This window comes from Chrysemys picta, chromosome 1 (genome assembly GCF_011386835.1).
Source record: "Chrysemys picta bellii isolate R12L10 chromosome 1, ASM1138683v2, whole genome shotgun sequence".
Taxonomy (NCBI): domain Eukaryota; kingdom Metazoa; phylum Chordata; order Testudines; family Emydidae; genus Chrysemys; species Chrysemys picta.
The window spans coordinates 9,227,682-9,255,255 of record NC_088791.1 but is presented as its reverse complement, the minus strand read 5'-3'; the positions used below and the strand labels follow the sequence as shown (position 1 = coordinate 9,255,255).

Genomic DNA, 27,574 nt, shown 5'->3' with positions numbered 1-27,574 from the left:
AGGAGTTTACAGCAATATGGGGGACTGCTTATTATACAACATTAGTCAGAGTGGCAATTTTTCACTTCCATAAACTGCCAACACAGAAAAGTTGGAGTTGGAGAATCAAAACTAGTAATACTGTTTTACTTACTCAATATTTACAGCATCATCCATCTGGGAAACTCAAAGCCACTTACAAATATTTAATGAATTAAGCCTCCCAAATATTTAGGGATGTATTTTTTCTCTCTCTCTCTCTCTCTTTTACAAATGCATAAACTGAGATACAGAGAAGTTAAGTAACTTGCCCAAGGTAGCACGGGCGGTTTTTGTTGGAGCTGTAACTTCCAGCTTTCGAACTGTGTACTTTAATTCTCAACCTTAAATGTTACATTAACATTCTTTTCTCCCATTGAATATCCTATATCTACTCTTGCAGCTATAGAGAGAGGAGCCCAAGTTGCACTAGGATCAATGGGACTCCATTGTGTGTTCAGGAGGATTTAGGGAGCCCATTAAGGGAGTCCGCCTCCTCTGTGTGCTACAGGGACGTTCTGGACATTCCAGCCCAATGGGTTTTCTGCAGTGTGCCATGGAGATGGAGTTGATGGATTCACCTCTAACTGGATTTTTCAACTACTGACTCCTGCGCAATAAGGGCTCAGGGGAAACTGGGAGGAGACGGGGAGAGGACTCACTCTCCTTTTGTGTCAAACTCACTTACCCAGGCTTTGTGTGGGGTGAGGGTGAAGATCTAGCCTTAAGGAATATTGAGCAGAAACACTTAGTATATCTTTTTCATGCAATTTTTTGGCATATCGATGTGCCCATGAAAAAGGAATGGGAACAGTCTTACTAATGTTTCTTGTTTATGTGGAAGCTTTTGGGAATTCTCAGATACTGCAGGATGGGTGTCTTGGAAATGATATGTGTATAATGTATTCAGTTTTATGGATGCAGTCTCGCTCTTTCCCTCCAGCCTCTTGATTCTTCGTTTTAAGGCTCAGCGGCACCGATAGCCAGCAGGTGCTTTTGTGGCACAGCAACATTATGAAAGCCAGCAATGCGGCTGTTGTAAACTTTCTGAGCAGTTTGTGTGAGCACAAAGTGGGGATGATTCTTAGGAACCTTCAATCTTGCTTTGTCTGTCTGTGTAACACCTATTATGGTCTGCAGTGTCCCTTTTTGTCACTAACATTTTGGTAGCTGTGATGTTAACGCCTACCCCAAGACAGGATCTCAGTTGAAGCTCAGAGTAGCAATTTGCCAGGGCCAGTGTATTTCCAAGTACTTTTTCTTAGCTGATCATCTCTTAATATCTTTTTCTACTACAGTAGTTATCTATTATGCTGCTGCATCACACGACAAATGAGTCTGTTTTCTCTTACTGTTGAATAATAGGAGAAGCATTCAGTGTCATTTCTGTCATGGCTGTGAATAGGTGTTTATTGGCTTCTGACGGAATTATGGGTTGTGTGGTGTCCTTGTTTTTAACATCTGCCAACAGTGTGCTTTGGTCCTTCACAGCACAAATAGAAAGAGATGGTCCCAGCCCTGAAGAATTTACATCCTGGTTTTAGATATAGTGCTACATGTAGCAGATGCAAATGTTAAGGAAGGGTTGGGGCAGGGCAGGACCAGGGTTTCATCTTGCTGTTACTCAGTATAGTCATGTACCTTCTTCCATTGCAGGTAATGTTTATTCAGAAACAGAGGCAAATGGCAAAGCTGTAACTTTGCAGTTGGACAATAATGTGACTATAATTAGTGCAGTCTGCTTGCACTGTTTACTCTTTAGCTGTCACTAAGGTAAATCCATTAATAAATTATGTTAAATGAAAGAGGGAACCTCCCCATAGCTCTTATCTAGTGTGTTGCATTTTCAAAGCATTGTAAATATCAACCATCATAGTACCATAGAAATATAGGGCTGGAAGGAAGAGGTCATCAAGTCCAGGCCCCTGCGCTGTGGCAGGACCAAGTAAACCTAGATCATCCCTGACATCTTTGTCCAACCTCGTATTTAAAAACCTCCAATGATGGGGATTCCACAACCTGGCTTGGAAGCCTGTTCTAGAGCTTGATTACCCTTATAGTTAGAAAGTTTTTCCTAATGTCTAACCTAAATCTTCCTTGTTGCAGATTAAGCTCATTTCTTCTTGTTCTACCTTCAGTAGATATGGACAACAGTTGATCACAGTCCTCTTTATAAAGAGCCCTTAATGTATTTGAAGACTGTTATCAGGTCCCCCCCTTAGTTGTCTTTTCTCAAGACTAAACTTGCCCAGTTTTTTTAACCTTTCCTGATAAGCCAGGTTTTCTAAACCCTTTATCATTTTTGTTGCTATCCTGTGGACTCTATCCAGTTTGTCCATCTTTCCCCAAGTTTGGCACCCAGAATTGGACATAGTACTCCAGCTGAGGCTGCCAGTGCTGAGTAGAGTGGGACAATTACCTACTGTGTCCTATATAACACTCCTGTTAATATACCGCAGCATGATATTATCCTTTTCCCAGTTGCATCACATTGTTGACTTGTATTCAAATTGTGATTCACTGTATCCCCCGATTCTTTTCAGTAGTATTACTGTCTAGCCACTTATTTTCCATTTTGTAGGTGTGCATTTGATTTTTCCTTCCAAAATGAAGTACTCTGCACTTGTCTTAATTGAATTTCATCTTGTTGAATTCTGACCTATTCTCCAGTTTGTCAAGGTTGTTTTGAATTCTAAACCTGTCCTCCAAAATGCTCCTGTCCTCCTCATTAATGAAAATATTGGCTAGTATTGGACCTAGGACTGACGCTGTGCGACCCCACTACACCTTCCCAGTTTGTCAGCAAATCATTGATAAACTACTCTTTGAGTACAGTCTTTCAACCAGTTGTAGGCAATAGTATTCTCTATATTTAAGCTGGGAAGAATGCGGTACAGAAGTTATGTGACTTGCCCAAGGCCACTTAGTGAGTCAATGGCAGAGACTGGTTTAAAGTGCAGATGTCTTTCATCCTTTCGCTCATAGGGCCTGTTGCAGTGGCCTTGAAGTCAGTGGGAAAAATCTCATTGACTGAAGTGGTGCTTTGGACCACGTCCTAAATGTCACTTTGGCCATTTTGGGGTAAAAACTAACCAGTTTGGAGGGATACTACAGTAATGAACCTTCTAAAAATGCCTAGAAGTCTCATAGGTTGGAAAAATGGATATGAGATCAAGTGTCTCTTACTGTATGAGCTAATGACTTCTCGGAGGTGCTTACACCCTCATCTCCCAGTGGTTTGAACCGTTGTTCAGTTGTTAACTATACTGTGAGTATCTCAGGAAAGCTTGACTTCACTAAAGTAGGTAGGTGCAGATAGAGACAAATACACTCTGAGCCTAATTGTGCCAAGCTATTTTTGGGAGGCACTCCACACCTTCATCTCTTAGTTTGTTCAGCACCGTACGGAGCCTATAATTAAGGGAGACTCAGTCCCTGAGCCAAGGAGGCAAAGGTGCTGGCTGCCTCCCAGGAGTGGCAGAGATGACTATAATCCTCGGTTCATATGTGCGCTAGTGAAGAGCAAATTTCTTTCCCGCAATTTCACCCAGAGGGTCGTGGTTTCAAAAATTCTGTCTGATCAACAATACTGCTGGACTCTGCAAAGGCTTTAGTTCCCGCCTATGCAGATTATTCAGTTCAAACACTGGAAAGCACAGATGGAAAATTGTTCTTAGATCCTGTTATCACAAGAGGAAACCCTGCCTATCCTACTCAAATGAGTAATCCCATTGGGCCCGATTCTGATCCCGATCTTATTTATTTATTTTTAAAGTCCACTGTAAGTCACTGACTTCAGTGGTGGCAAGCAGGATTTGATCGTGGTTGTTTTAGTACATATATGTTGTCTCTTTCATGACAGAAGGACGAGGCACATGTTCTAGAATGTTTGATTCTCTTGCAATGTTTTTTCTCCTACCTTGTCTTCCTTATGTGGAAGTGACTCTTGTTTGATCTGTATTACTCAACTATTAAAAAATCTTAAACGTTTTGGCCCAATTAATTTTTTATTACAGAATAAAAATGATAAATATTCTGTACAAAGTACCATCCAGTCAGTCCGATTCTGATCCTGTGAGTGCTTGCTAACCAAGAGAAACGGGTACATACGTTACAGGTTTCTTATAGGGGGATCAGATTCTGTCTCAAAAAGATGAAAATTGCAAAAGCAAATTAATCTCCTCACCCTACAGAGTAGGCCATGAAGGATCCCAAGTGAGTTCATACCCTGCATATATTTGGTATCTAAACTGACTTCTGTTCTTTGCAGCATCTCCATTTCAGATGCTTTTGGTCTCCAGCAAGTCATCAGTTGTACACTGTGATTTTTATAGCCCCACAACCCAAGCCCCGCAAGCACAAATCAGCTGACCCGGACCAGCTGTGGCCAGACCACATGTCTTTTATTGCACAGGCACTTTGTTTGTTGTTACAGATTCTCTGTCTTTGGTGGATTAATGTTAAGTTGTCACAGAGGAAGTAGTTTGTTTAATGAATGATTAGAGAGAGGGTGGTTATTCAGTGCACAGGAAGAGGAAGTTGGTTCATGGTGTAAGTGGTAGAATGGGAGATGGGCCAATTAATACAGCAGCTTGAGCAGAGAACAGTCATAATTGTTTGCTCTAAAGCAGTTGGCGGTGAGAAGTTGCACCAATATGACTGTAAAAATATATTTGAAAAGACTGTTGGATTTAAAAATTATATATGAATGTCTTTTCCAGATTATGTATTTAATTTTTTTTTTTTTTTGGAAATGACATTCACTGCTGCATCATGAATTTAAAGTACTGACATGTTTGGCTTTAAACAGTTTTTTTTTTTAATTTATCTAAGTAGACTGCATCTCACCATCCATTAAAAAGGCGCCCATATCCCTTACTCTAGGTACTCCTTGACAATTCTTAAATACGCAACCATGAAATGAATAAATCCTGTAAACCCCTCTCCTTGTCCAACCATTAATCCATAAGTCTGCATCAGCCAACAATAACCCAGCACCTAAAAATGTTGCTTGTTTAACATTTACTGTTCCTTAACAATCAATCTCATATTCTGACAAGTTGGACAAACATCTGTTAGAGATGGTCTAGCTTTACTTGGTCCTCCCTCAGTGCGGGGGGCTGGACTTGATGACTTCTTGAGGTCTCTACCAGACCTACATTGCTATGATTCCCTGATCAAAAATTTATGTATAGGGAAAGCATGTTAGAAGGGATTTAAAATACTAAGTATAAGAAAGTTCAACTACAAATAATTTAACCGTGCACATGTGATCAATGTTGAAATAATTTACAAAAATTTATGGGCCTGACTGGTCAGTTACACTAAAGCCACTTTACGCTACTCTGACGTTGTAAAGCGGCCTTAAAATATTAGACTAGAGCAGTGTATTGGGGTCCAAGCTTAGCTGAGAATTCAGAACAAAACCATTGTTTTCACTTTGGTTCCTCTACAAAGACAGATAATTGTGTTAAACTAGAATCCAGCACATGCAAGGAAAGCTTCTAGCAATATAAAATTTGCCATAATGAAGGAGATGATATTACATCAAGTCTGGTATTCTGCCTATCAGCGACCAATATCTATTGTTTCTGCAGAAAGCAAAAAACTCTCACAGTGCACCTGTCTAATGGTATAATGTTCTTGGGCAATGCCATATATGTTGTAGGAAGGAGTTTGATTCTGACCCCAGGACTATTAGCTTATATTTTCTCATGAGTTTTCCTTTTTTTTTTTTTTTAAGGAAAATTAAGAATTTAAATGAAGTTGTTTGCAAAGGACTCTACTAAGCTCCATAACTTGGTTAAAGGAATTTTTTCCTCTCTATGTGGCAAAGTGAAATGGTGCCAGTTGTTCTTCAGTAGGACTGTTTGGAAAATGAAATTTCTGTCTGAAGGAGTATTCTAATACTTTTATATTTGTTTTTGTCTTGAAACAGGATAAAAAGTTAAAATATCGAATATTTTCTTAGAATAAAGTTTTGAAAAATTTCAATTCAGAATAGTTGAAATGAAAATATTGACATTTTTTTTTAAATTATGGGATACCATTGTTCCTTCAAAATGAAATTTTGTTTTGAATTGTCCTATAAAAATCAGAACATGTCATCAGAATCAACATTGTAGTCTGAAAAGTTTTGATTTTGATACATCTTCACATTTTTTCAGGAAACATTTTTGGCAGAAAATTTTTGATCGAGTGTCATCTTCAGCATTCGTTGGTGAGAGAGAACTTTTGAGAAAATGTAGGCTTTGTGCCTAACTCTGAAAATGATCAAATTAGGGTTGGATTCTGATTTCTTCTGGTAGCTTCCTATAATTGGAAATTCTCTTCTAGAACACTTTGCCCCCTTGAGAATTTCACTCTGGGTTCTATGAGCTGGAGCATTCTGGTTGACTGCAGCTCTTTGAGGGTAATTGGTGAAGAGCTGTTCTCTGAGATAACTAAGCCAATTAAGGGACTTAACGATTAGGATCAAGACTTTGAAATATACATGGAATATCCTGGGAAGGTTCAGACTATCAGTGTGCAGTATTGTTAATGTGTTCTTGGGCTGAGTGGTGGGCATCTCTGTGTTGCATGAGCTGGTGTTTCAATGAGGCCTCTTCCCTCAACCCAGGTTGAGAGTGGTGCAGTGGTCTAACCTGGAGGAATGAGAACATGGATCACTGTCTTGCTCATCTCAGAGGAATGGGTGCAGTTTCCTGGCAAGTTGGAAATATTGTCATTTGCTGTCTGTGTGTGGAGCAGTGATGTGTCCAATAAAATCCTAAGACTGAGACATTGTACTACTTTGACAATTCAAGGGCAGAGGGCTTATATTTTGTGATCTTAGCTAAGGCACTGAACTAGGTTGGACTCTGTATTCACTTCCTGGCCGTGACCTTGGTCAAATAGTTAATCTCTGTGTACCTCTGATTCCCACCTGTAATATGGGGATTGTAACACATCCTTTCTCCCACCATTTATTATTATTTTGTTTATTTAGACTGTAAACTCTTTGGGGCTTGAACTATGTTACTATGTGCTTGTACAGCACCTCGCACAATGGCGCCCTGTTCTCAGTTAGAGCTTCTAGGTGCTACAAATTATTATAGAAATAAGAACAAATTAAGTTGAGAACATTGTGACCTGTTTGTGGTCTATTTATTAACAGAAAAAATGTCAAAAGGAGTTGAATAAATTGATTTGTGCGATTGGTAACAACAGTATCTGTTGAAAAGGATAAATTTAGATGGGCATCGCCATACTGCATTCTGGTGACATAGAAGCCTGTGGTATCTCCTGACCTCACTAAGGCTTGGTCTACACTAAACCCCCAAATCGAACTAAGGTACGCAACTTCAGCTACGTGAATAACGTAGCTGAAGTCGACGTACCTTAGTTCAAACTTACCGCGGTCCACACCCGGCAGGCAGGCTCCCCTGTCGACTCCGCGTACTCCTCGCGGCGAGCAGGATTACCGGAGTCGACGGGGAGCACTTCTGAGTTCGATTTATCGCGTCCAGATTAGACTCGATAAATCGAACCCAGAAGTTCGATTGCCTGCCGCTGAACCAGCGCGTAAGTATAGACAAGCCCTAAGACTTCTGTAGTCTAATCATTACTCATTAACTCTTTTAACGTAGTGCATGGCTTCTGAGAGCGGCATTGGTCCAGTTTTGATCTGTACCTCTCCTGTAGGATACAGACACTTTGTTTTTTTTGCTGTGGAAATGTCTAGTGGTTTTTAACAAGCTACTTACTTTCTCATGGTGGGCAGTTAAACTCTGTTATGAGGTCATAAACACCTGGTCTGTATTTCAGGTCAATATCTTTTGAAAAGTAGTGTGAATGTGAAAGGAATTTATTAAAAAAAATCTGTTAAACTGGAAGCCTGCTGTAGCATGTAAAATGGGATGTAGGTGTGTCCTCTAGCACCACAGTGATGTTCTTTTAATCTTCTGGAAGAGTCTGTGGCACTGCTGTTCTAAGTTATTAGCATTGTAGACAGAGAGATAAAAATCAAAGAATTATATAAGCTAAAGATGGAAGAGGACCTGTGAGGTCACCTACTCCATCTCCCTGTGAACGTAATATTTTTGAATGATTTTTATTGTGTGAAGGGAAGCTAAAAGAACAACCATGAAATAAGAAAAGGAATCAAAGGTAAGTAGACTATAAAGCAATAGTCATCGTACCACACAAGATTTAAACTACAACCCCTTATAGTCAAGGGTGTTGAGAGACGTGGCCAACTTGGCTTAGCATCAGAGACCCTATATTCTGTTTGAGTGCTCCTCTCATCTATAACATAGGTTAGAGAGAATTGGCGAGCAATATCTTTGAATCTCACACTGAAGCACGGTACAATGATTCCCCAAAAGGGTGTCTCATGATATGAAGGAAAGTACTCCCGTCATCATCACTCAGCAGTTCTCCACAAATATAACTTGTATTCTTCCCCATAAACTATCAGTAGAGTACATTTAAAAAACCAAACAAACCAGCCCTTGAGCCTTACTGCCTCTATTTATTTTGCATAGAAAGGATGCAAATTTTACCCTTTAATCTTAGGGGCAACTAAAGTGTGCCTCCTATAACTTGCATGCTTAACACACATTATTAACTTTATCTAGGGGTATGTCTATACTTACCCGCTGGTTCGGCGGCCAGCAATCGATCTTCTGGGATCGATTTATCGCGTCTTGTCTAGACGCGATAAATTGATCCCAAAAGTGCTCGCCGTCGACGCCGGTAATCCTGCTCTGTGAGAGGAGTAGGCGGAGTCGACGGGGGAGCCTGCCTGCCGCGTGCGGACCCGTGGTAAATACTTTTAAGTTTGAACTAAGGTACTTTGACTTCAGCTACGTTATTCACGTAGCTGAAGTTGCGTATCTTAGTTCGAACTGGGGGCTTAACTTTTTATGTCATACAGCATCTAGGAAGTACTGGTGTACAATTCTTTCAGCAGTTTTATTATCCAAAGCTTTATAGTCTTCTGCATAGCCTTATTTCCAGTGGCTTCCCTATTCCGTAAAAAAACCCTTGCTGTGGCCAGTTTGAGAAGTGAGAAGGGATTAAAAAAATAATGTAAGGGTGGTGGTGGGGTTTATAGGCACTCCCAGTCATTCATTTATATCTACACAAAACCTTGCCCACTGAGTTCCACAAAACATCCTGTTGAAAAAAGAAAACAGAATGAAGCAAATGGAGCTTAGCTGAGGTGGGGGCCCATTGTCTAGGAAGCGGAGAAGGTGCTCGTTTACAGCCCTTCCATTCATGGGATCTCAGCTGATCCGTTTGCATTTTTCAGTCAAGGAGAGGGTCCCTTTCACCATCCGCAGCTATGCACTATTTTGAAACCAATTCTGCTGATAGGAGTGAGAGCATTACAAAATAAAGGAGGCTTGTAGGGTACAAATAATTCTGTGTTAGACCCGTTGTCATTACTATTGAAAGAGGTGTGGAATGAGTAACAGTTTTTGAAAGCGCATACGTCCTGGTAAGTATCAGAGGGGTAGCCGTGTTAGTCTGAATCTGTAAAAAGCAACAGAGAGTCCTGTGGCACCTTTAAGACTAACAGAAGTATTGGGAGCATAAGCTTTCGTGGGTAAGAACTTCACTTCTTTAGATGCAAGTAATGGAAATCTCCAGAGGCAGGTATAAATCAGTATGGAGATAATGAGGTTAGTTCAATCAGGGAGGGTGAGGTGCTCTACTAGCAGTTGAGGTGTGAACACCAAGGGAGGAGAAACTGCTTCTGTAGTTGGATAGCCATTCACAGACTTTGTTTAATCCTGTCCTGGTAGTGGCTATTTTGCAGGGGTTAGCGCTTCAATTTACTGCCCTGCTATGTGGTTTTCCTAGAATATACCATGTGTGTAGGATTTGTTTCTGCTGCTCTCCTCAGAGGAAGGCAGCAGGATAAGAGCTGTATAATTGCAACCTCTTTTTTTCTTGCCAAGTCCTTGGTGGTCTAGAATACTACCTCTTGGTTTTAAGATCCCCTTGCTGTAGTCTTGGGACAGTTACATCACTTGAGGTGTTTTTTAAAAAGGAGAGAGGGCGCAACTGTTTGCTTTCTCTGAAAGGATGGGGTAAGGGAAATGGAAGCTTTGGCCCCACCTTTGCTGGCAGTAACTTTCTCTTAGGGGTAAGGAGAGTGTTTCCTGTATATATTTTTAGTGCTTTGTCCAGTCTTGTTTTAGATAACTCAAACAATATGGTTTCTACCACTTTCCTTACGAGACTGTTTCACAATCTAGCAGATCTTGTTAGGCAATTTTTCTTTAATATTTAGCCTATGTTTTTTTCCTTACTCCTAGTTACTGAAGTTACTGTCTTGTTACACCCTGAATAGAGTGTTTCTCTCATTGGTGTTTTCATCTTCCAAAGATGTGTAGACAGGTCTCTTACCTTCCTGTCAATCCTGCTGTCCCTATTGCTGCCAGATGACAAGTCAATTTCCCCAATAACTGGTTGCATTTTCTTACTTCTATTATTTCCAGAGGTACTGGTTTTAGTTTTTGTCTAGACTTCATTATTTTAACAAGTCCAAAGTGAAAGCCAAATTGTACAGTAGTAGGGAGCAGCAGCATTCAGTGATTTTTCCCCCCTCCTCCCTTCAAACCACTTGACCTGCTGCTCTGAAATATCTGAGTAGCCCTGGCAAGGAACTGATGAGCACTTTCACTCCTACAGCTTGGTTATTTGCATTCTGCTTTTAGAGTTGAGAGTGAGGGTCATTCTGGAGTTGTGTGCTGTGTCTTAAAAGGTGTAAGCCTCTGTTATCACAGGTGTACTAGGCTCCCTGTAATGTACTTCCAGATTTTCAATTCTGTAGAGTCTCGGGCTTAAATTTTCAAAAGCAGTTAGTGATTTTGGATACCTCAATTTTTGTATGCACAATCTGTGACACTTTAAAGAGTGTCATTTTCAGAGGGTGGGCACACAGCACTTCCTGAAAGTCAGGTCCATTTCAGGTTTCTCAAGTTGGACACTCAGACTCACTCTGCAATTAAAATGGTTCAAAATTCGTAGTCGTGTTTATAGCCCTCACATATCACAGTATGAGAACCTAGATAGATAAATTCTATGGGTTTAGTGGGGGCTATATGAAGTGTGCCTGCGGTTCCACCTGGTTGTGAAGATACACCCAGTTGGTCAGTTGCTATCTCGCTAATAGAGTAGTTTCACTCTCTCCAGCGAAACCAAAAATTCCAGCTCTTCCAGGGTAACAAAAAGTGACATAGAAATCTAAATGAAAATTCAAACCCTTCTCTTTCTGAGTCACAGCCCTCCCTCAAGGGTCTGTTTCAATATTCATCTCTCTTCAGGGTATAACAAATGTTACCCTAAATGCCAACATTTTTACAAACAAATGTTATAGTTATGATCTGTTAAAATCTGTCTATTGATCGTGATTATCCAAAGCCATGTCCTGGTTATCTTGGTGGGCCTTTTTGGTAATGTCACATCTCTGCACCAATTCCCCAATTCTTCTTGTCGGAAGAAAATCCCTATGACTCTTATGTAAAATGGGTGGGAGAACATAGAACAAAGAATTGGGGGCTGGGGAGAGGGGAGATTTTTCTTTCCCACCCCAGTTCCATTCCATTTCACCAGCCTGACTGGTGACCAGGTAATGGCTTAATGACTGATTAGTGCAATGAGAAAAAATACTTAAAAATAAAACTCTTATTAGAAGCAAGGAAGATAATAAAGGAAGCTAAAAGATCTGTGTCTCATGCAAAGAACTGTTGTTGCTGGATCTCGACTAAACTTTATACAAACATGTTTACCAGAGGTACTCTTCAGTCAATGGCATTTGAAGAATAACATAGTGGCTGCTTTCCAGCCCATGGTGTACTTCAGATTTAAGAGTTCCTGTGCTGGTAAATCACTTCTAAACATTGCCATTGTTTTGACCTTGTTGTTAGGACTCTCTCCACCAGTGATGATGTCGAGGACAGAGAGACTGAGAAGGGCCGTCTGGGAGAAGCTTATGAGAAGTGTGACCGGGATTTGGATGAGCTTATTGTTCAGCACTACACGGAGCTCACCACAGCTATCCGCACGTACCAGAGCATCACGGAGCGAATCACCAACTCCCGCAACAAGATCAAGCAGGTGAAAGGGCAGGCAGCACTATGTCTGGCATCTCTCTCGCTCTCTTTCCCCCTACCTCTGCACCCACCAGAAAAGGCTTCATGTGTTCAAATCTGTTTCTGCATTGCATTTCCACCTTTGCCCTTGTTCCTGTCCCTTTTGTGTTAATATAAAATTGACGTATCAAGGTTTTAATTCAACCCTTACTTCTCTAGTCCTGTCTCCCTTCTACTTGATATCATTTTGTGCTGAACCAAATATTGAATGGGGAAGATGCCATTACCTGCCAGCTTTGAAACTACCATCAGAGTTATTTAAATAGGTCAGATTCTCAGCTAGTGTAAATCAGTGAGGACCTGGCCTGACTTGTTACTTGACCCAGCAGCAGATCACCCAAATCTATACAGCTAAAACCTCTCCCATCTAGTCTATTCTGGTTCTTCTATTGTGCCCATCAGGATGGTCTCTGATCACCTGCCACCTAGGTCATCTCAGTGACTCATCAGATGTCCACTGGCCCATTGAATATGAATTTTAAGGTCATTTGCATAATCAACTCTTGAGCGGTGCCTCCTGGTGTTCCTATATTTTGAATGCTATATTTTCCTAAAATTTATTACTACTCTTGTAAATAACAGTGGCACTCCTAGCACTGGTGAGGGCTTACTCTTTGCTGTTCTCTACCCCCAGTTCTGATTATTATCCCAGTTGATGAATTCACCACTCTCCCAGCCCTTGTTTACTTTCTCTGTGGATTGCTGTACTTAAGCCTTGCACGCCAGGTACATAAATTGTTCCATTGTCTGACTAGCGCCGTGGAGATCATGACTTTGAAACCTTTCAGAGCAGTGCTCCAGAAGCAGTAAGCTATGACCCTTCTGAGGCAGCACACTGACCCTTCTGGTTTTTCAAATTCATTTAGCATTTTCAAAGCGAATGAGACCTCTCTGATCCCTTCGAGGGGTAAGAGTTCATTCTAAGGATTTATGTACAAAGTCTGGCTCTGTGAAGGCCCAGATCAATAATCTTAAACTTGAAATAAACTATAGCCCGTTTTCACCAAATATGCTAAGCTATGCAGAGGTCAAAAGCAATCGTATAGGGACAATGACATTCCCATCTAAACTAATCACTGTGGGGGGTGAAGGACCTTTGGATATTTATGTTTTCTGATTAGCTTTAGTCAACATGTATTGAAGGAACTTTGCCCTATTCTCATGCGAGGCACCAGATATGATGCTAGACTCTGTGCCATTAGTCTATATTATGCTGTCAAGCTTTCCATTTTGATGTTCCTCTCCTTTGTTATGGGTGGATGTTCATATTGCAACAAACTTGGACAGAAACATTTGTGCAAAAGCAAAATGCTTTGTCTGTGTTTAGTAGTCCAGATATCTATGTTTGTGAAACAACTGTTTTCTTCAGCTCATATTTGCCCAGGCACTGAATCTTGTGGACATGTGTCAGGGCCTGATTCTGATCTCATTTGTACGGGTTTTACGCCCATATAATCCCATTGACTTAAATGGCATTACAGGGTCATGACAGAGGAAAAGATGGGCCTGAGGAGGAATATGGTGTTCCTTAAAATACATCTTCAGGTGTTCACTCTATCATCTTTCATATCTCTCCTCCTGCCTACCAATGCTAACCTCAAAAATGCTGCTATCTGCTTCTTAAATTAACAGGGAAAAATGAAAAACTTCTCAAGGCAAAGCCGCTCTCTGGATCACTCGTCTGTTTTGTGCTTGGACAAGGACATCAAGTTTCAAACATTTCATTCATTTCCGTAGACTGTTTGGCCTTTCTTAAAGTGGCCATCATTTTGTACAAGGCATCAACACTGCCACTAAGGCTAAGATGATACTGTCTAGTTTAAGGGCTTGTCTACACTAGCCACCGGATTGGCGGGCAACAATCGATCCAGCGGGGTCGATTTATTGCGTCTCGTATAGACGCAATAAATCGACCACTGAGCTCTCTCCCGTCGACTCCGGTACTCCACCAGAATGTGGAGCACAGGAGAGCGTCAGCTGTCGACTTACTGCAATGAAGACACCGCGGTAAGTAGATCTAAGTACGTCAACTTCAGCTACGCTATTCATGTTGCTGAAGTTGTGTATGTTAGATCAACCCCGCGCGGTAGTGTAGACAAGCCCTAGGATACGCAACAGGGCCTGTGCCCAACAAGTGCTGTGTATGGCATTCAGTTTTTCTCTGCTATTGAGACAAGTTATGGAGCACAAAATTGTTGAGGTTTTCCCAGTGTCTGAAGATATTTGAAGGAGAGTCTGTTGGGTCCTGTGCCATCTAGAACTTTATCTTTGAAGCGGGACTTTAATATGTACACTTCAGAGCATGGTGCTGTTGTATGTTAATTGACTCTATTAGCTGTTGTCTTTCTTTTGGTCCATCTGTATGTTTTCAGGAAGTCTCATCGCTTCATCCAAAGGAGGATAGAAGGGAAAAAGGTGCAGCTGAAGCATTGTTGTAGGGCCTTAAAGACTCTGTTACTTGAAAATAAATCCAAGGGCCTCTCTGCATTTGTAATTCAGTGATGCTAGAGTTCTGCCTAAGAAAGGCTTGGGCCCTAAATATTCATAGTTTATCACTGAAACCAGATAACTGGCGTAAATGCTGTGTGAGAAGTGGTGGTTAATTGCTTACTGATTTTAAGGCACTTAAATGATTATCCATTTATGGCATGCAAGCAAAATTGGGTTGTACTGACCTTATCCCAGGAACTAGGAAAGTTGGCAGACTTGAAAACAGGGTGAGATTAGTAGTTCTGGCCTGGGACTAAAGTTCAGAGATGTTCCTGATTCCTGTCAATAGGAATGTGATAGAAAAGCAAGAACTTCTCTGACAATCTGCAAGAGATGGCTTGAGATTTTAAAACAAAGTGAATGGCAGGCATTGCACTGTTTTTTCTGTGTGTTATAGTGTCATGATGTGTAATGTAGATGCTGAGCTGAATTTTATCCTACTTACAATCCATTTTGACATTCTTTCAGACATCTCGTTAGATAAACTCCATCTCTTGCTAACAAATCTGGTGTCACTTGATGTGACCAGGGTTTTAGGGGGGGGCCATGCTGAGATTGCTCAATCAGGGCAAACTGCAAAGAATGGGGCAGACAATCCCCAAAATTGGAGGTTATTTCTAATACTTAGATTTACCAATCCAGCAACAAAACAGCTTCTACAATACCTTACTGAGTACTCAGAAGCCAGAAATACAGTTCCCTTAAAGCAACCCAGCGTTGTGCTCCCACCCAGACAGCCACATCAAAGACGATGAGGATTATTGAAAATCTTGTTCATCATATAAAAAGTTCTATCAATCCCAAAAATTTGGACACATTACCCTCCAACTTAATGAATACTTCAGATCTTACCCAATTGGCTAAGAGAGAGTCTGTATTGGTTAAAAGATCATTATATACTTACAGATACGAATAAAGTTCTTAGGTCAGTTCATGGGAGAGATGGTGAGCTTCAGAGTTGCAAAAAGTTCTTTCAGAATTAGTTCCATAGGTCATAGTTCAATATCCAATATCAGGGTGACCCAGTCTGGAGCTGGGGACCTCAGTCTTGCGACTCAAACTTCCCCTGATGAAGCTTAAGTAGATCTGAGGTAACAGGCCCAAGACACAAGAGTTCTTTTCATAGATCCCCGGCAGCCTCTTGACAGCAGGCATTCCTTGGGTACAGCATTGTGGCTTTGAAGTAGAATCACCTATTTCCTGTGTATACACAGGTAACTAGTTGCATTCATCAGCATAAGGTAATTATCCATTAAGCAGTTCATAGACAGTTTACTACAAACTTCAAAGAGAAATATAGACAACGAAATTATTACACTCTAGTTTCATCTAAATGTTAATATTCCCTTTTGATCTCTGAATCAATGGATATAGTAACTGACAGGAACCGTCTGTTTACATGGTTAACATCTAACAAGATATAAGTAAACACATACAATCCATATTAACTCTAATTCTCTAACAGTACAGGTTCACATTTCAAACCTCAAGTCTATGGCTATGTTAGCTATTTATAAGAAATAGTCCTAATTACCATCTATATACTTTTCTAATATGTCTTTAAAGATTGAATTTGGGTCATTTAGCCTGCTAGTTGCTTAACCCTTTCTGGTTTAATGTCACACCTGAGCTACTGAGTTAACAGGGATCCTCCTTTATAGTCCACTTTCATAAAATGAAGAAACAACTAGAAAAGAGGAGGGAGGAGGGAGAGATGCCACAAGAATTTAATAGGCAGACAGAAAATGTTTACAGAGGAACAAAATAGTAGCTATTTATTTACTTACACTAAACAATTGGCTTCCTGTTTCATGCCTAAATGCTGAATAAATGTTGGAAACAGCTGCAAGTAACTCTTTAGTCCTGGTGTTAAGATGAACATGTGTAGAATCCCATTAAGGCTATTCCAGTAAAGCATACGCTAATAGCACAAGACTTGAATTAAGCCCCAGCACCTAGTTTCACTTCATTTCCCCTATGGTTGCTGTCATTATTTAGGGTGATTATATGATTCCCCTGTGCTACAGAGGAATAATAGGCTGGTTTTAAAAAAAATGTGGATTTGATTATTGCCATTTGAAACTCCTGTTAAAATGAGTGAGTTAGGGGAAGTGCTGACCATATGGCAGGCTCCAAGAGAAAGGGCATTAGACTGACCTCATCTTCAACATGTTGCCTTGTAGGTGAAGGAAAATCTCCTGTCATGCAAGATGCTGCTGCACTGCAAACGGGATGAGCTGCGCAAGTTGTGGATAGAAGGAATTGAGCACAAGCATGTCCTGAATTTGCTGGATGAGATTGAGAACATCAAGCAAGTGCCCCAGAAGCTGGAACAGTGCATGGCCAGCAAGCACTACCTCAATGCAACTGACATGCTGGTAAGATGTGATACCTAACATTGATGGTCACCTGTACATTAGAGTCAGCTAATTCAGCTCTCTAGGTAAATAGATCTTTCTCTGTGTGCCTCCTGCTTGCTCTTCTCCTGCACTATTATTCTCTTTTACCCTGTTCTGTCACTTACTCTGTGCTTGAACTTCAGCCTGTCAACCTCTTTGGCTTCATTGCTTCCCTCAGCCTTTTCTGAAGTGGACTCTGGGTCGCTAATCTCCCTTCCTCCCCTTGTCTTTCTTTTGTCCATGGTTTTTTGAAGCAACCTTCTTCTTTGCACTTCATTGATTCCTTTCCTTTCTTCTGTGTCTGTGCCCCTTGCCATGCTGGGTTTCCTACTGCATTCATGACCTTGGTTCTTATTCTCACTGGTGACTTCCTCCACTGTACGATCCTTCTCTGAGCTCCATCTGTTTCCTTTCCCTTACATCTCCTCCCTCACTGCTCTTGTGCTATCACCCTGGCCATCTCTCCTCTACCTTTCACTCTTCTAGAACCATAGGACTGGAAGGGACCTCAAGAGGTCATCTAGTTCAGTCCCCTGCTCTCCTGGCAGGACTAAGTATTATCTAGGCCATTCCTGACAGAAGTTTGTCGAATCTGCTCTTAAAAATCTCCAGTGATGGAGATTCCACAACCTCCCAAGGCAATTTATTCCAGTGCTTAACCACCCTGACAGCAAATTTTTCCTAATGTCCAACTTAAATCTCCCTTGCTGTAATTTAAGCCCATTGGTTCTTGTCCTATCCTCAGAGGTTAAGAACAATTTTTCTCCCTCCTCCTTGCAACAACCTTTTATGTACTTGAAAACTGTTATCATGTCTCCTCTCAGTTTTCTCTTCTCTCCTCTGTCTTCTCTTCTTCAGACTAATTCTTCTTTCCAGACTAATCCTCTTCTTGTAACTACCTTTTCAGTCATCTGCCTCCACCTCCTTCTCTGCTGAGATTTCGCCAGCTTTTTTAGAAAAAAAGAAAATTGAATCTTGCCAGCAAGAATTTGCCTCCTCCCTCTCCCATTCTCTCTCCCATTCTCCTTTCTTCAACTGGCAGGCCTCTGCTTTCTCATTCATCACAGAGGAGGAGAGGCTTCTTGCTTCACAACTCAACTCTCTCTTCTACTATTTCCCTCTAATTCCTCTGTGCCCTTGTTCCCATTTCTTCCCACCTCCTGTAATTCTCTGCTCTTTCTCCATCCCTTTTATTTAAGTGCTCTTTCTCCTGGGGCTCATTTTCATCTGCTTTAAGCACACCTTTCATCCTCAGTCATGAGGAAGCCTCCCTTCACCCACACCCACTCCTCCAATTACTGTCCTATTTCTCTCCCTTCCTGTTTCCAAAAACCTAGGGCATGGTGCCTAGACTTCATGACCAATCTAGATTCCACCCCCTACCAAAACTACTCTTTCTTTACCAATGACACTAGTAATCTTCTGCAAGGGGTGGGAGTTTTCTCTGTTCATATTGTTCTTGATTCCTCCACAGAATTATGTTGTTTCTTGAAATCTTCTCCTTCACTTCCCTTCTTTAATATCATCGTCAACTCGGTTATCCTTCCTGTCTCCCAGGATCACAACCTTAGTGTTACCTTTGACTCTTCTCTTTCCCACCTTGTAATCCATCACTTCTCAAATTCCTGTTGCTTCTTCCTCTTCAGTATTGCCTGTCCTTTCTTCACTTTTCCCCACTGCCAAAACTCACTCTTGAATTCATTTTTTCTGGTTCCTCTTCTCTGTACTATCCAAAAAGTGGCTGGCTAAAGTTGTCTTCATTTCTCACCTCTCAAAAAATCTCTTTTCAGGCTTCCTGTTACTCTTGGCCTCAAACTCAAGCTCCTCATGTTGGCCTTTAATGACATACATAATTCTTCCCCCGGGTACTACTCCATATTGTACAACTCCATCCCTTCCTTCCTTTCTGACTCATTACACTCCTTCCAATCCTCTCGTGGCTGGTTTTCTTCAACTCGTTGCACTCTTGCCTTTGTGCTTCCTTTCATGCCACCCTCTACATCTTGTCTGCCAGTCATCTGTCTCTGTCCTCCCTCCTTAAAAAGCTTTTCTTCCTGGAACCCTTTTTCAGCCTTGTTCTCCTCATCCTTCTTTCCCTTATTTGAACTATTGTCCTGTCTCTTGTCTGCCTTATTGTAAGTTGTTTGGGGCAGGTCATGAATCTGTTTTGTAAAGCACTATGGACATTTCTGGTACTATATAAAATATTAAGTCAAGCCTGTTATAATTCTTGGAAGGTATTAATAGAGCCACAACTAGAAGAGCAGGGATGGCTAGGATTTACTTAGATTTTGAGGTATTTTTTGTCAAAGTCCTTGATGGAGGAAATACGTTATCTGGGGTGAGACGTATTCTCTTGTATTCAACAAAAACTGGTTAAGAAAGTGGAATAAATAGGCAATGCTCAGTGAAGAAAGAGTTAATGGTTGATACCCTGTGGTTTAATATTAGGACAGTTTAAACTCATTATTGTTAACCTGTTCCCCCCCCCCCCTTTTCTGTTTTGACCTAGTTAAACCTGTTAAAGAGCTAGTTTGTTGGTCTTTAAAGAATGGTTGCACAGAGGACCATACCCTGACTTTGTGAGAGTGGTGTTCTTCCGGAGAAGAACAGTCCCATTTCCAGCCTGTGCCGAGTTCTGATTCTATTGCTATAGGAAATGAATAAGTAATGCTTTGTCTTCCAAGTGCTTTGCAAATATTGACTAATCCTTTGACTCCTCTGTTAGTTAGCGTCACCCCAGTTTCATAGATGGGAAACAAAGGTACACATAGCTGAGACTTGCACAAGGTCGTAAGGGAAGTGAGTGTTCGTGCCTGCTCTTTGTGCTCAGGCTGCTAGACAGTACCATGTTGGTTCTTCGGCTAAGGTTATCTGTTGTGATTCATCAAGGTACGTTGCTGTAAGGGGTTACCATTTAGCTTTTAAACCAAGAAATGCAGGGAAAACTACAATAAAAACTGTATTAACGTATTAATACTTTCATCAGTACTTTTCAATTCCCATTTCAAGACAAGTGCAGCTATAATATGTAAACACAATAACTTATCTGCATCCTGACTGTTTTAACAGACAAAAATTGGTGAGGGCTCATTGGCTTTTGCCATCTTCTTTTAATTCTTCCTGTTTGTCAATGTGATGTTATAATCATGTGCTGGCTGCAGGATAATACCTTTCTCTCTTTATATGATCTGAATATTGTATAAAATAATTATTAAACTGTCAGGGATGCAGAATGTTTATAGATGTGCTTGTCCTTTTGTTTCCCTCCTCAAGGTAAACAGCTGCTGTTGGTTTATAAAAAGCCTAAAGTGATCTGACAAGGCGCTTGTATCCCTTGCATTGAAATTGGAGCGCTGATTAATATTGTTGCCTGTAGCTTTGTGATATGTACAGTCTAAATTAGACCTTTGCAGCCTTTGTGTTGGGTTGATGCAAGCACATTAATGGCATAATTTCTGGTTGCTGCATCACATTTCTGCAGTCTGTTCTTTGTATTCCACTCACATTAATTGAAGTAATTTTGCCACTGAAGCGTGTTTCAAACCCTGCATTTAAATTGAAATTTTAATTCCCTTATTGTTTGGAAAAGATGGCTGAAGATGGCTTGTTACAGGTTTCATTATCACTCAAAACACTCCAGCTGCTGGTTCTAATGTACAATGACTGATTAATTCTGGAAAGAATTATTAATATAAAAATGGCAGCTTTTTCCCAATAGTATGAGCAAGATGCAAAGGTATTTTATGACAGCTCATGTTTGTATGAAGTTAGACTTCTTCTTTTTTTTTTTTTTTTTTCAAGAAGTGGATGTTTTATTCAACTGTTTACATCAGTCTAAAATTGCACAGTTGAGCTCTGAACATCAATTAGGCAACTTCTATGATCTAGCATCTCCCAAAAATTCATTGCAGAATTGCAGTTAAATACTGTTTCCTGAGCCAGAGCGGAGAATTTGGGGGCTCTGTACTAATTGCTAGTCTCCTATTCCACAAGTAAAATAACTTGTTTCAAACCTCCTTCTGAGTGTGAAGCTTTGAATACGTTTTTTTTTTTTTAAAGTGCTAAACATGCACAGCTCCCACTGAAGTCCCATTTGAGGTCCTTAATTATTTTGGTCTCCTTTTTATGTGCACATTTTTAGGAATCAATAGCTGTATAATTGGAGAAAGGATACATATATTAAGTATAAATAATCATTACTAGCAGCACCATTTACTCTTTGGTAGTAATTGGGCTTATGTCCACTAGTGATTGACATATTATATAGCATCAAGCGGAGTGCCCCAAGGGTCGGTCCTGGGGCTGGTTTTGTTCAATATCTTCATTAATGATCTGGAGGATGGCGTGGACTGCACCCTCAGCAAGTTTGCGAAGACACGAAACTGGGAGGAGTGGTAGATATGCTGGAGGGTAGGGATAGGATACAGAGGGACCTAGACAAATTAGAGGATTGGGCCAAAAGAAATCTGATGAGGTTCAACAAGGACAAGTGCAGAGTCCTGCACTTAGGACGGAAGAATCCCATGCACTGCTACAGACTAGGGACCGAATGGCTAGGCAGCAGTTCTGCAGAAAAGGACCTAGGGGTTATGGTGGACAAGAAGCTGGATATGAGTCAACAGTGTGCCCTTGTTGCCAAGAAGGCTAACGGCATTTTGGGTTGCATAAGTAGGGGCATTGCCAGCAGATCGAGGGACGTGATCATTCCCCTCTATTTGGCATTGGTGAGGCCTCATCTGGAGTTCTGTGTCCAGTTTTGGGCCCCACGCTACAAGAAGGATGTGGAAAAATTGGAAAGAGTCCAGCGGAGAGCAGCAGAAATGATTAGGGGTCTGGAGCACATGATTTATGAGGAGAGGCTGAGGGAACTGGGATTGTTTAGTCTGCAGAAGAGAAGAATGAGGGGGGATTTGATAGCTGCTTTCAGCTACCTGAAAGGGGGTTCCAAAGAGGATGGATCTAGACTGTTCTCAGTGGTAGCAGATGACAGAACAAGGAGTAATGGTCTCAAGTTGCAGTGGAGGAAGTTTAGGTTGCATGTTAGGAAAAATCTTTTCACTAGGAGGGTGGTGAAGCACTGGAATGGGTTACCTAGGGAGGTGGTGGAATCTCCTTCCTTAGAGGTTTTTAAGGTCAGGCTTGACAAAGCCCTGGCTGGGATGATTTAGTTGGGAATTGGTCCTGCTTTGAGCAGGGGGTTGGACTAGATGACCTCCTGAGGTCCGTTCCAACCTTGATATTCTATGATTCTATGAATATTCACTTGAGGAGGTCTGATATTCTTCACATAGTATATTGTGGACTGATACCCAGGAGGGTGGGAGAAAGCACTGGGATGAACCAGGTATTAGGAGGAGTAGAAAGGCACTCACTTGAACAGTGAGCCTGGAGGGAAAGGCTGTGATGCTAACTGACAAGGTGACTTCAACAAAGAGCCCGGGTGATGGGGTGTGAAAGTGAGAGAGACGGGACTGGGACAGGAACAGTCTCGAGAGAACAACACAGTAAAAGAGGCAGAGGCAAAAAAGCATCGCTTAAAAATTGCAATTCAAATCCTACTGAGGAAAATAGGAGTATAAATTATGGCAAATCAAGTGTAAAAGTCAAGTCAGTCTGTGGAACTCATTGCCAGGGGATGTTGTCAAGGCCAAAACTATAACAAGGTTTAAAAAAGATTTAGAAAAGTTCAGTGAGGACAGCTCCATCAATGGCTACTAGCCAAGATGCTCAGGGATGCAACCCCATGCTCTGGGTGTCCCTAAACCTCTGACTGCTGGAAGCTAGGACTGGATGACGGGCTGGATCACTCAACAGTTGCCCTGTTCTGTTAATTCCCTCTGAAGCACCTGGCATTGGCCACTGTCAGAAAACAAGATAGACACAGTACAGCTCATCCTCTTCTAGTGCTGGTCCATATAGAGGATGACAGCCTACTGTTGCTATCCGTTATTCTGTTAGCTCAAGTGGCAGAGGTCTGTGCGGTGGCTCTAAAGGTTCCAGCCCTGCTGATGTGATGTCAATGTAATGCCACATGATGGAATTTGTTTTTCAGTTTGTTTAAACCTAAGAAATTACACACTAAAGAAGAAGAAACAGTATATGATCGTGTAACTAAAGACTGTATCAGTGTTAAAGCCACAAGGGGACCAAACTAAGGATGCACAGGCAACCTTGAGTCTGGCATTTCCTAACTTCTTAGTGCCTGACTTTGCAGCCTTGCTATCCTTTTAACAGATTTGTGTTAAATATTTATATAGGTAACTTTTATATTAACTGTATACTTACACACACTCACTTCCCCCAGCACTAGAACACAGCTACCGCTATGGTGGAATGTACCAGCTGTTTAACAAAGCACACTGTTACATAATTAGCAGCGAGGATGGATTTCTTTTCACATCCTGCTTTACTGTGAATACTGTAAACCACACCAGCGTGCTCCCTGGGAGTTTGTTTTATTATTCTATCTCCTTATATGGCCTCCATCACCAGTGTCTCAGTGCCTCACGATCATAAATTAATTTATCTTTATAGCACCCTAGGGAAAGTAGGGAAAACTATTTTATCTCTGCTTTTCAGGTGAGACACAGAGAGGCTAAGTGACTTGCCCCAAGTCACAAAGAGAGTCTGTGGCAGAGCGGGGAACTGGACTTGGATCTTCTAGGTCTCTGTTGAGTGCCTAAACCATGAGACCCTCTTTTCTATCTATTCTGTGTAAATTTTACCCGAGGAGATAAAAATTGTGGGGGGGTTAGAGATTAGATTTTCTCCCCATCGCATTGGGTCAGAGAGTTTGCCAACCCTCTTAGCTTTTTTATGTTTTTTCCTTCAAATATTGCCAACCCTCTTAGCTTTTTTATGTTTTTTCCTTCAAATATTAAGTGCTCCTGTTTAGGTTTCCTTGTGCCAGCGAGAGAAGTACGTAGCTCTCCTTTTCTGCGTTCTACGGTGAATAATAGCATCCAAGATTTCCCTTGAGAGCTGGACCTACTTCTTGAAGCCAGGTCGCATTGTTTCCAACTTCAGTTTAGTCTCTAGAACTGAGCTTGTGAAGATTACTGTTTGTTATTGCATTCGATTAACAGCATTCAGCCTAAGATCATTTGTTCAGAATAGGAGCCTAGATTGCAGTTAAATTAGGTCATTTTTGGTTGCGCTGATGCATGTTGAGTTCATCGTCTGCCTCCGTATTGTGTGATCTCTGAATCCTAGCTCTCTAGAATCTGTCCTATCTTTTTGCGTAATTTATTATTTATTTATTGAGCATGTCGCTTTGCTTAGTGCTGTGCAACACAACCGCTACCCTGAGGCGCTTACAAGCTAAACTAGACAAAGCAGCTCTGATACCCAGAACACTGCGCAAATCAGAGTCTTTGTGGTGGTGTGTTAGATTGCAGTCCAGCACTGAGGCTTTGAGGCTGAAGTAAATTTTTAAAGTGGGACTTGGCTGATGAGAAGTTCCTGGGAAATGGGAGACTTGTTCATAGACACATGAAAGAAAGTGCAGAGATGAGTGTAAGGCCAATGAAATAATCAGTCATGACACAGGCTTGGGATGGAGGAACAGGAGGTATAGGAAGAAGGGATATAGAGGGGAGAAGGGAGGAATGAAGGGTTGCCCAGAAGCTTGTATGTGAGTTCAAGTTCCTCATCCTTGACGTGGAAGGTGATGGGGAGACAGTCAAGGGTTTTAAATAATTGAGATGTTTTCCTGGGGAAAAGAGGAGAAAATTGTTCTACTATTTTTCCACTCCCAGGGTGAAGGTGCACTAATTGGTTGCCATTTAACCATCTCATACCTTTCCCTGCATCTCACATTAGTAGCATACACTGGCAGTTAGGGTGGGAAGTAGAAGTCTTATCAGGAGGGATGAGCTGGAGGGCTGATGAGAAGCGCAGTCAGGAAAGTAACAAATACTTTCCTCATGGATTGTATTCTCTAAATGGACAGCCAACTTAATATGGGACAATCTCCACTCATTGATATATTTTGCTTTCCACAACCAAATCTCTGTACAACTTTTCATGAGTGATGTACCCAAGTATTCAGATTCTAATAATTAAACTGTATTGTTAAAATCTATTCACCAAAATTTGGGTTATTGCTGATAATGTATTCTATGTATCATATGACTTTTAAAAAACTAACTTTTTATTTGTGGATAATCTAACACTATACCCAGTTGTATAGACACTCTTTTCCAACCTATGTATTATATAATTTTTTTTAACATTAGCTTTAATAACATTTTTAAATCTGTTCCAAGGTAATGTTGGATATCTGTAATCCTAGATGGAAATTGAAGCAAGTATGTAGCATCGTCCTGCCAGTATGTGGTTGCCCTGAGCAAAAGCTCAGGTTAGTTGTAAACTGTCAATCTAGAAATCCTTTATAGTAAACAAACATTTGTTGGCATTAATATTGTACATAATTAAAATTTGAAAAAAATTGAACTCATTTGTTACTATTTATATACTTTGTTCACTATCTGCATTTCTCTCATCTCGGGCAATGAAAATCGGTAAGGGCAGTTTTTCATTGTTTTCATCAGTTTTGCTTTCTGCATCTTCCTGCTGCAGTGTTTTGCTTTCAAACACTTCAGCAGAATGTGTTTGTTTAAAACAAATGTTTTCATTGGAGTTTAAAAAAAATAGTCTGTTGGTCCTAGCATTTATAGAGGCATATTTTTACAAAATTTAGAGTTTGGGCTATATTTAAATGTTGTCCCCTTTAAATAACTCAAAGAATAGTACTTCCAACATTTTTTTGGGGAGGCCGTTCCATGTTCTAACACACCTTCCATTGGGAAGTTGCCTTGATTAAATAGCCAGAAATCTGTTTAAAAAAGGAAAATGTGAAATTTACGTTCCTGTGGATTTTGGTGGATACATTGCTGTAAGCATTAAGACAAACAAGCAAACAAAATCCCTCCTGACTCTGTTAAAACAACTCATTCATAATCATTTTACTCATCGGCATAGCTGATAATTTCTGTCATTGGTGATAGCTGTAGGATTTGACTGGGGAGAGAAAAGAAACAGGTCCTTTATTTTTATTGTAGCTAAAGTTTGGTGAGAGCATGTTCTAGTGATTAGCACATGAGTATGAGAGTAATGAGTTCTTATTCTTATTTATTATGTTGTATTACCATAGTTTCTAGGAGCTCTAGTGATGAAATAGAACCTCACTGGGCTAGGTGGTGTAAAAACACAGAACAAAAAGACAGTCCCCGCCCCAAGGAGCTTATCGTTGAAGTATAATTCTAGCCCTGGCTCCGCTGCTGGTTTACCAGGCAAGGCACTTAAAATGCTGTGCCTCAGTTCCCCTATATGCTAAATGGGTATATTATTCTAAGATGTTGTTTGTATTATTTGTTTACCTCAAAGTGGCATGATAAGACTTCGTTTATTAGGTTTATTAATTTCCTTATAGAAGGCGTTTGTGCTAAGTAAGTGTTAGAACTGAGCTGGAAAGAGGTTCTGTTTTTGTATTGTTTCTCTTGAATTCAATTTTCTGATCCTGTTTCAGTTTTTTTTTTTAATTTGCTATGATAGATTTAAAGATATTTGAAAGTAGAAATTCATAAGTGGAGTGTTTCTTTCCCTTTGTAACATCTTATCATTTCTTCCCTTAATGTACTATCAATAACTTCATCTCATTCCTTTTATCCTGTGAATTCCATTATCTGAGGGAGTCTGTTGCATTAAACTGTTAGTGCCTAATATTTGCCTCATTTGCATTGACACATGCTTGACCTCAGCCCCTCCACTCTTAGTTAATGCACCAACAAGCACTGATATCTCTCTGGAGTATTATCATTTGGTTGTTAGCTCAACTAATAACAACCATTCATTTAAGCTGATGAAAGTTTATTAAATAAAAAACACACAGTAATGAAGGTGGAATGGAGGTAGCTAGCATCCTGTTTTTACTGGTGAGAGTTTGCTGAGTCTATACGAAAGCTACTGGATTTTCTATGGAAATGGGGACACCAGTTCAGTTGTGATCAATTATTCGTTTTAGAAACGAGCGTTTCTGAACACTTAATTTGATCTCCACTGATTACAATGTAGACACAGTAATAAAAATTTAGACCAGGGGTCAGCAACCTTTCAGAAGTGGTGTGCCGAGTCTTCATTTATTCACTCTAATTTAAGGTTTTGCGTGCCGGTAACGTTTTTAGAAGGTCTCTTTCTATAAGTCTACAATATATAACTAAACTATTGTTTTATGTAAAGTAAATAAGGTATTTAAAATTAAATTATAATGCAGAGGCCCCCGGACCGGTGGCCAGGACCCGGGTAGTGTGAGTGCCACTGAAAATCAGCTCGTGTGTCACCTTCGGCACGCGTGCCATAGGTTGCCTATCCCTGATTTAGACTTTTGCTTGAGATAATCAGCTCTGTCTGTCTAATGATACATCCCCTCTTGGATGTGCCATCCAAACAGCAAATAGCTTTGTGGTTTACATTTCCATCCTTTCACACATGGGATTCATACCATAGCTTAGAGGTCTT

At 40.7% G+C, this 27,574-nt stretch overlaps 1 protein-coding gene across 3 annotated transcripts in view; it reads left to right on the top strand.

Moving 5' to 3' along the window:
* The window catches only part of EXOC4 (exocyst complex component 4), a 611,937-nt gene that overhangs the window by 14,027 nt on the left and 570,336 nt on the right, over positions 1-27,574 (top strand). For 2 of the 3 annotated variants that reach the window (XR_010589375.1, XM_065552860.1), the window contains exons 2-3: positions 11,940-12,129; positions 16,838-17,032. Coding sequence is in view for 2 of the 3 variants with exons in the window: in XM_065552860.1 (XP_065408932.1) it covers positions 11,940-12,129; positions 16,838-17,032 (385 nt within the window). In the remaining variant the exon portion in view is untranslated. The remainder of the gene's footprint in view (positions 1-11,939; positions 12,130-16,837; positions 17,033-27,574) is intronic. The other variant, XM_065552864.1, reaches the window with a different exon arrangement.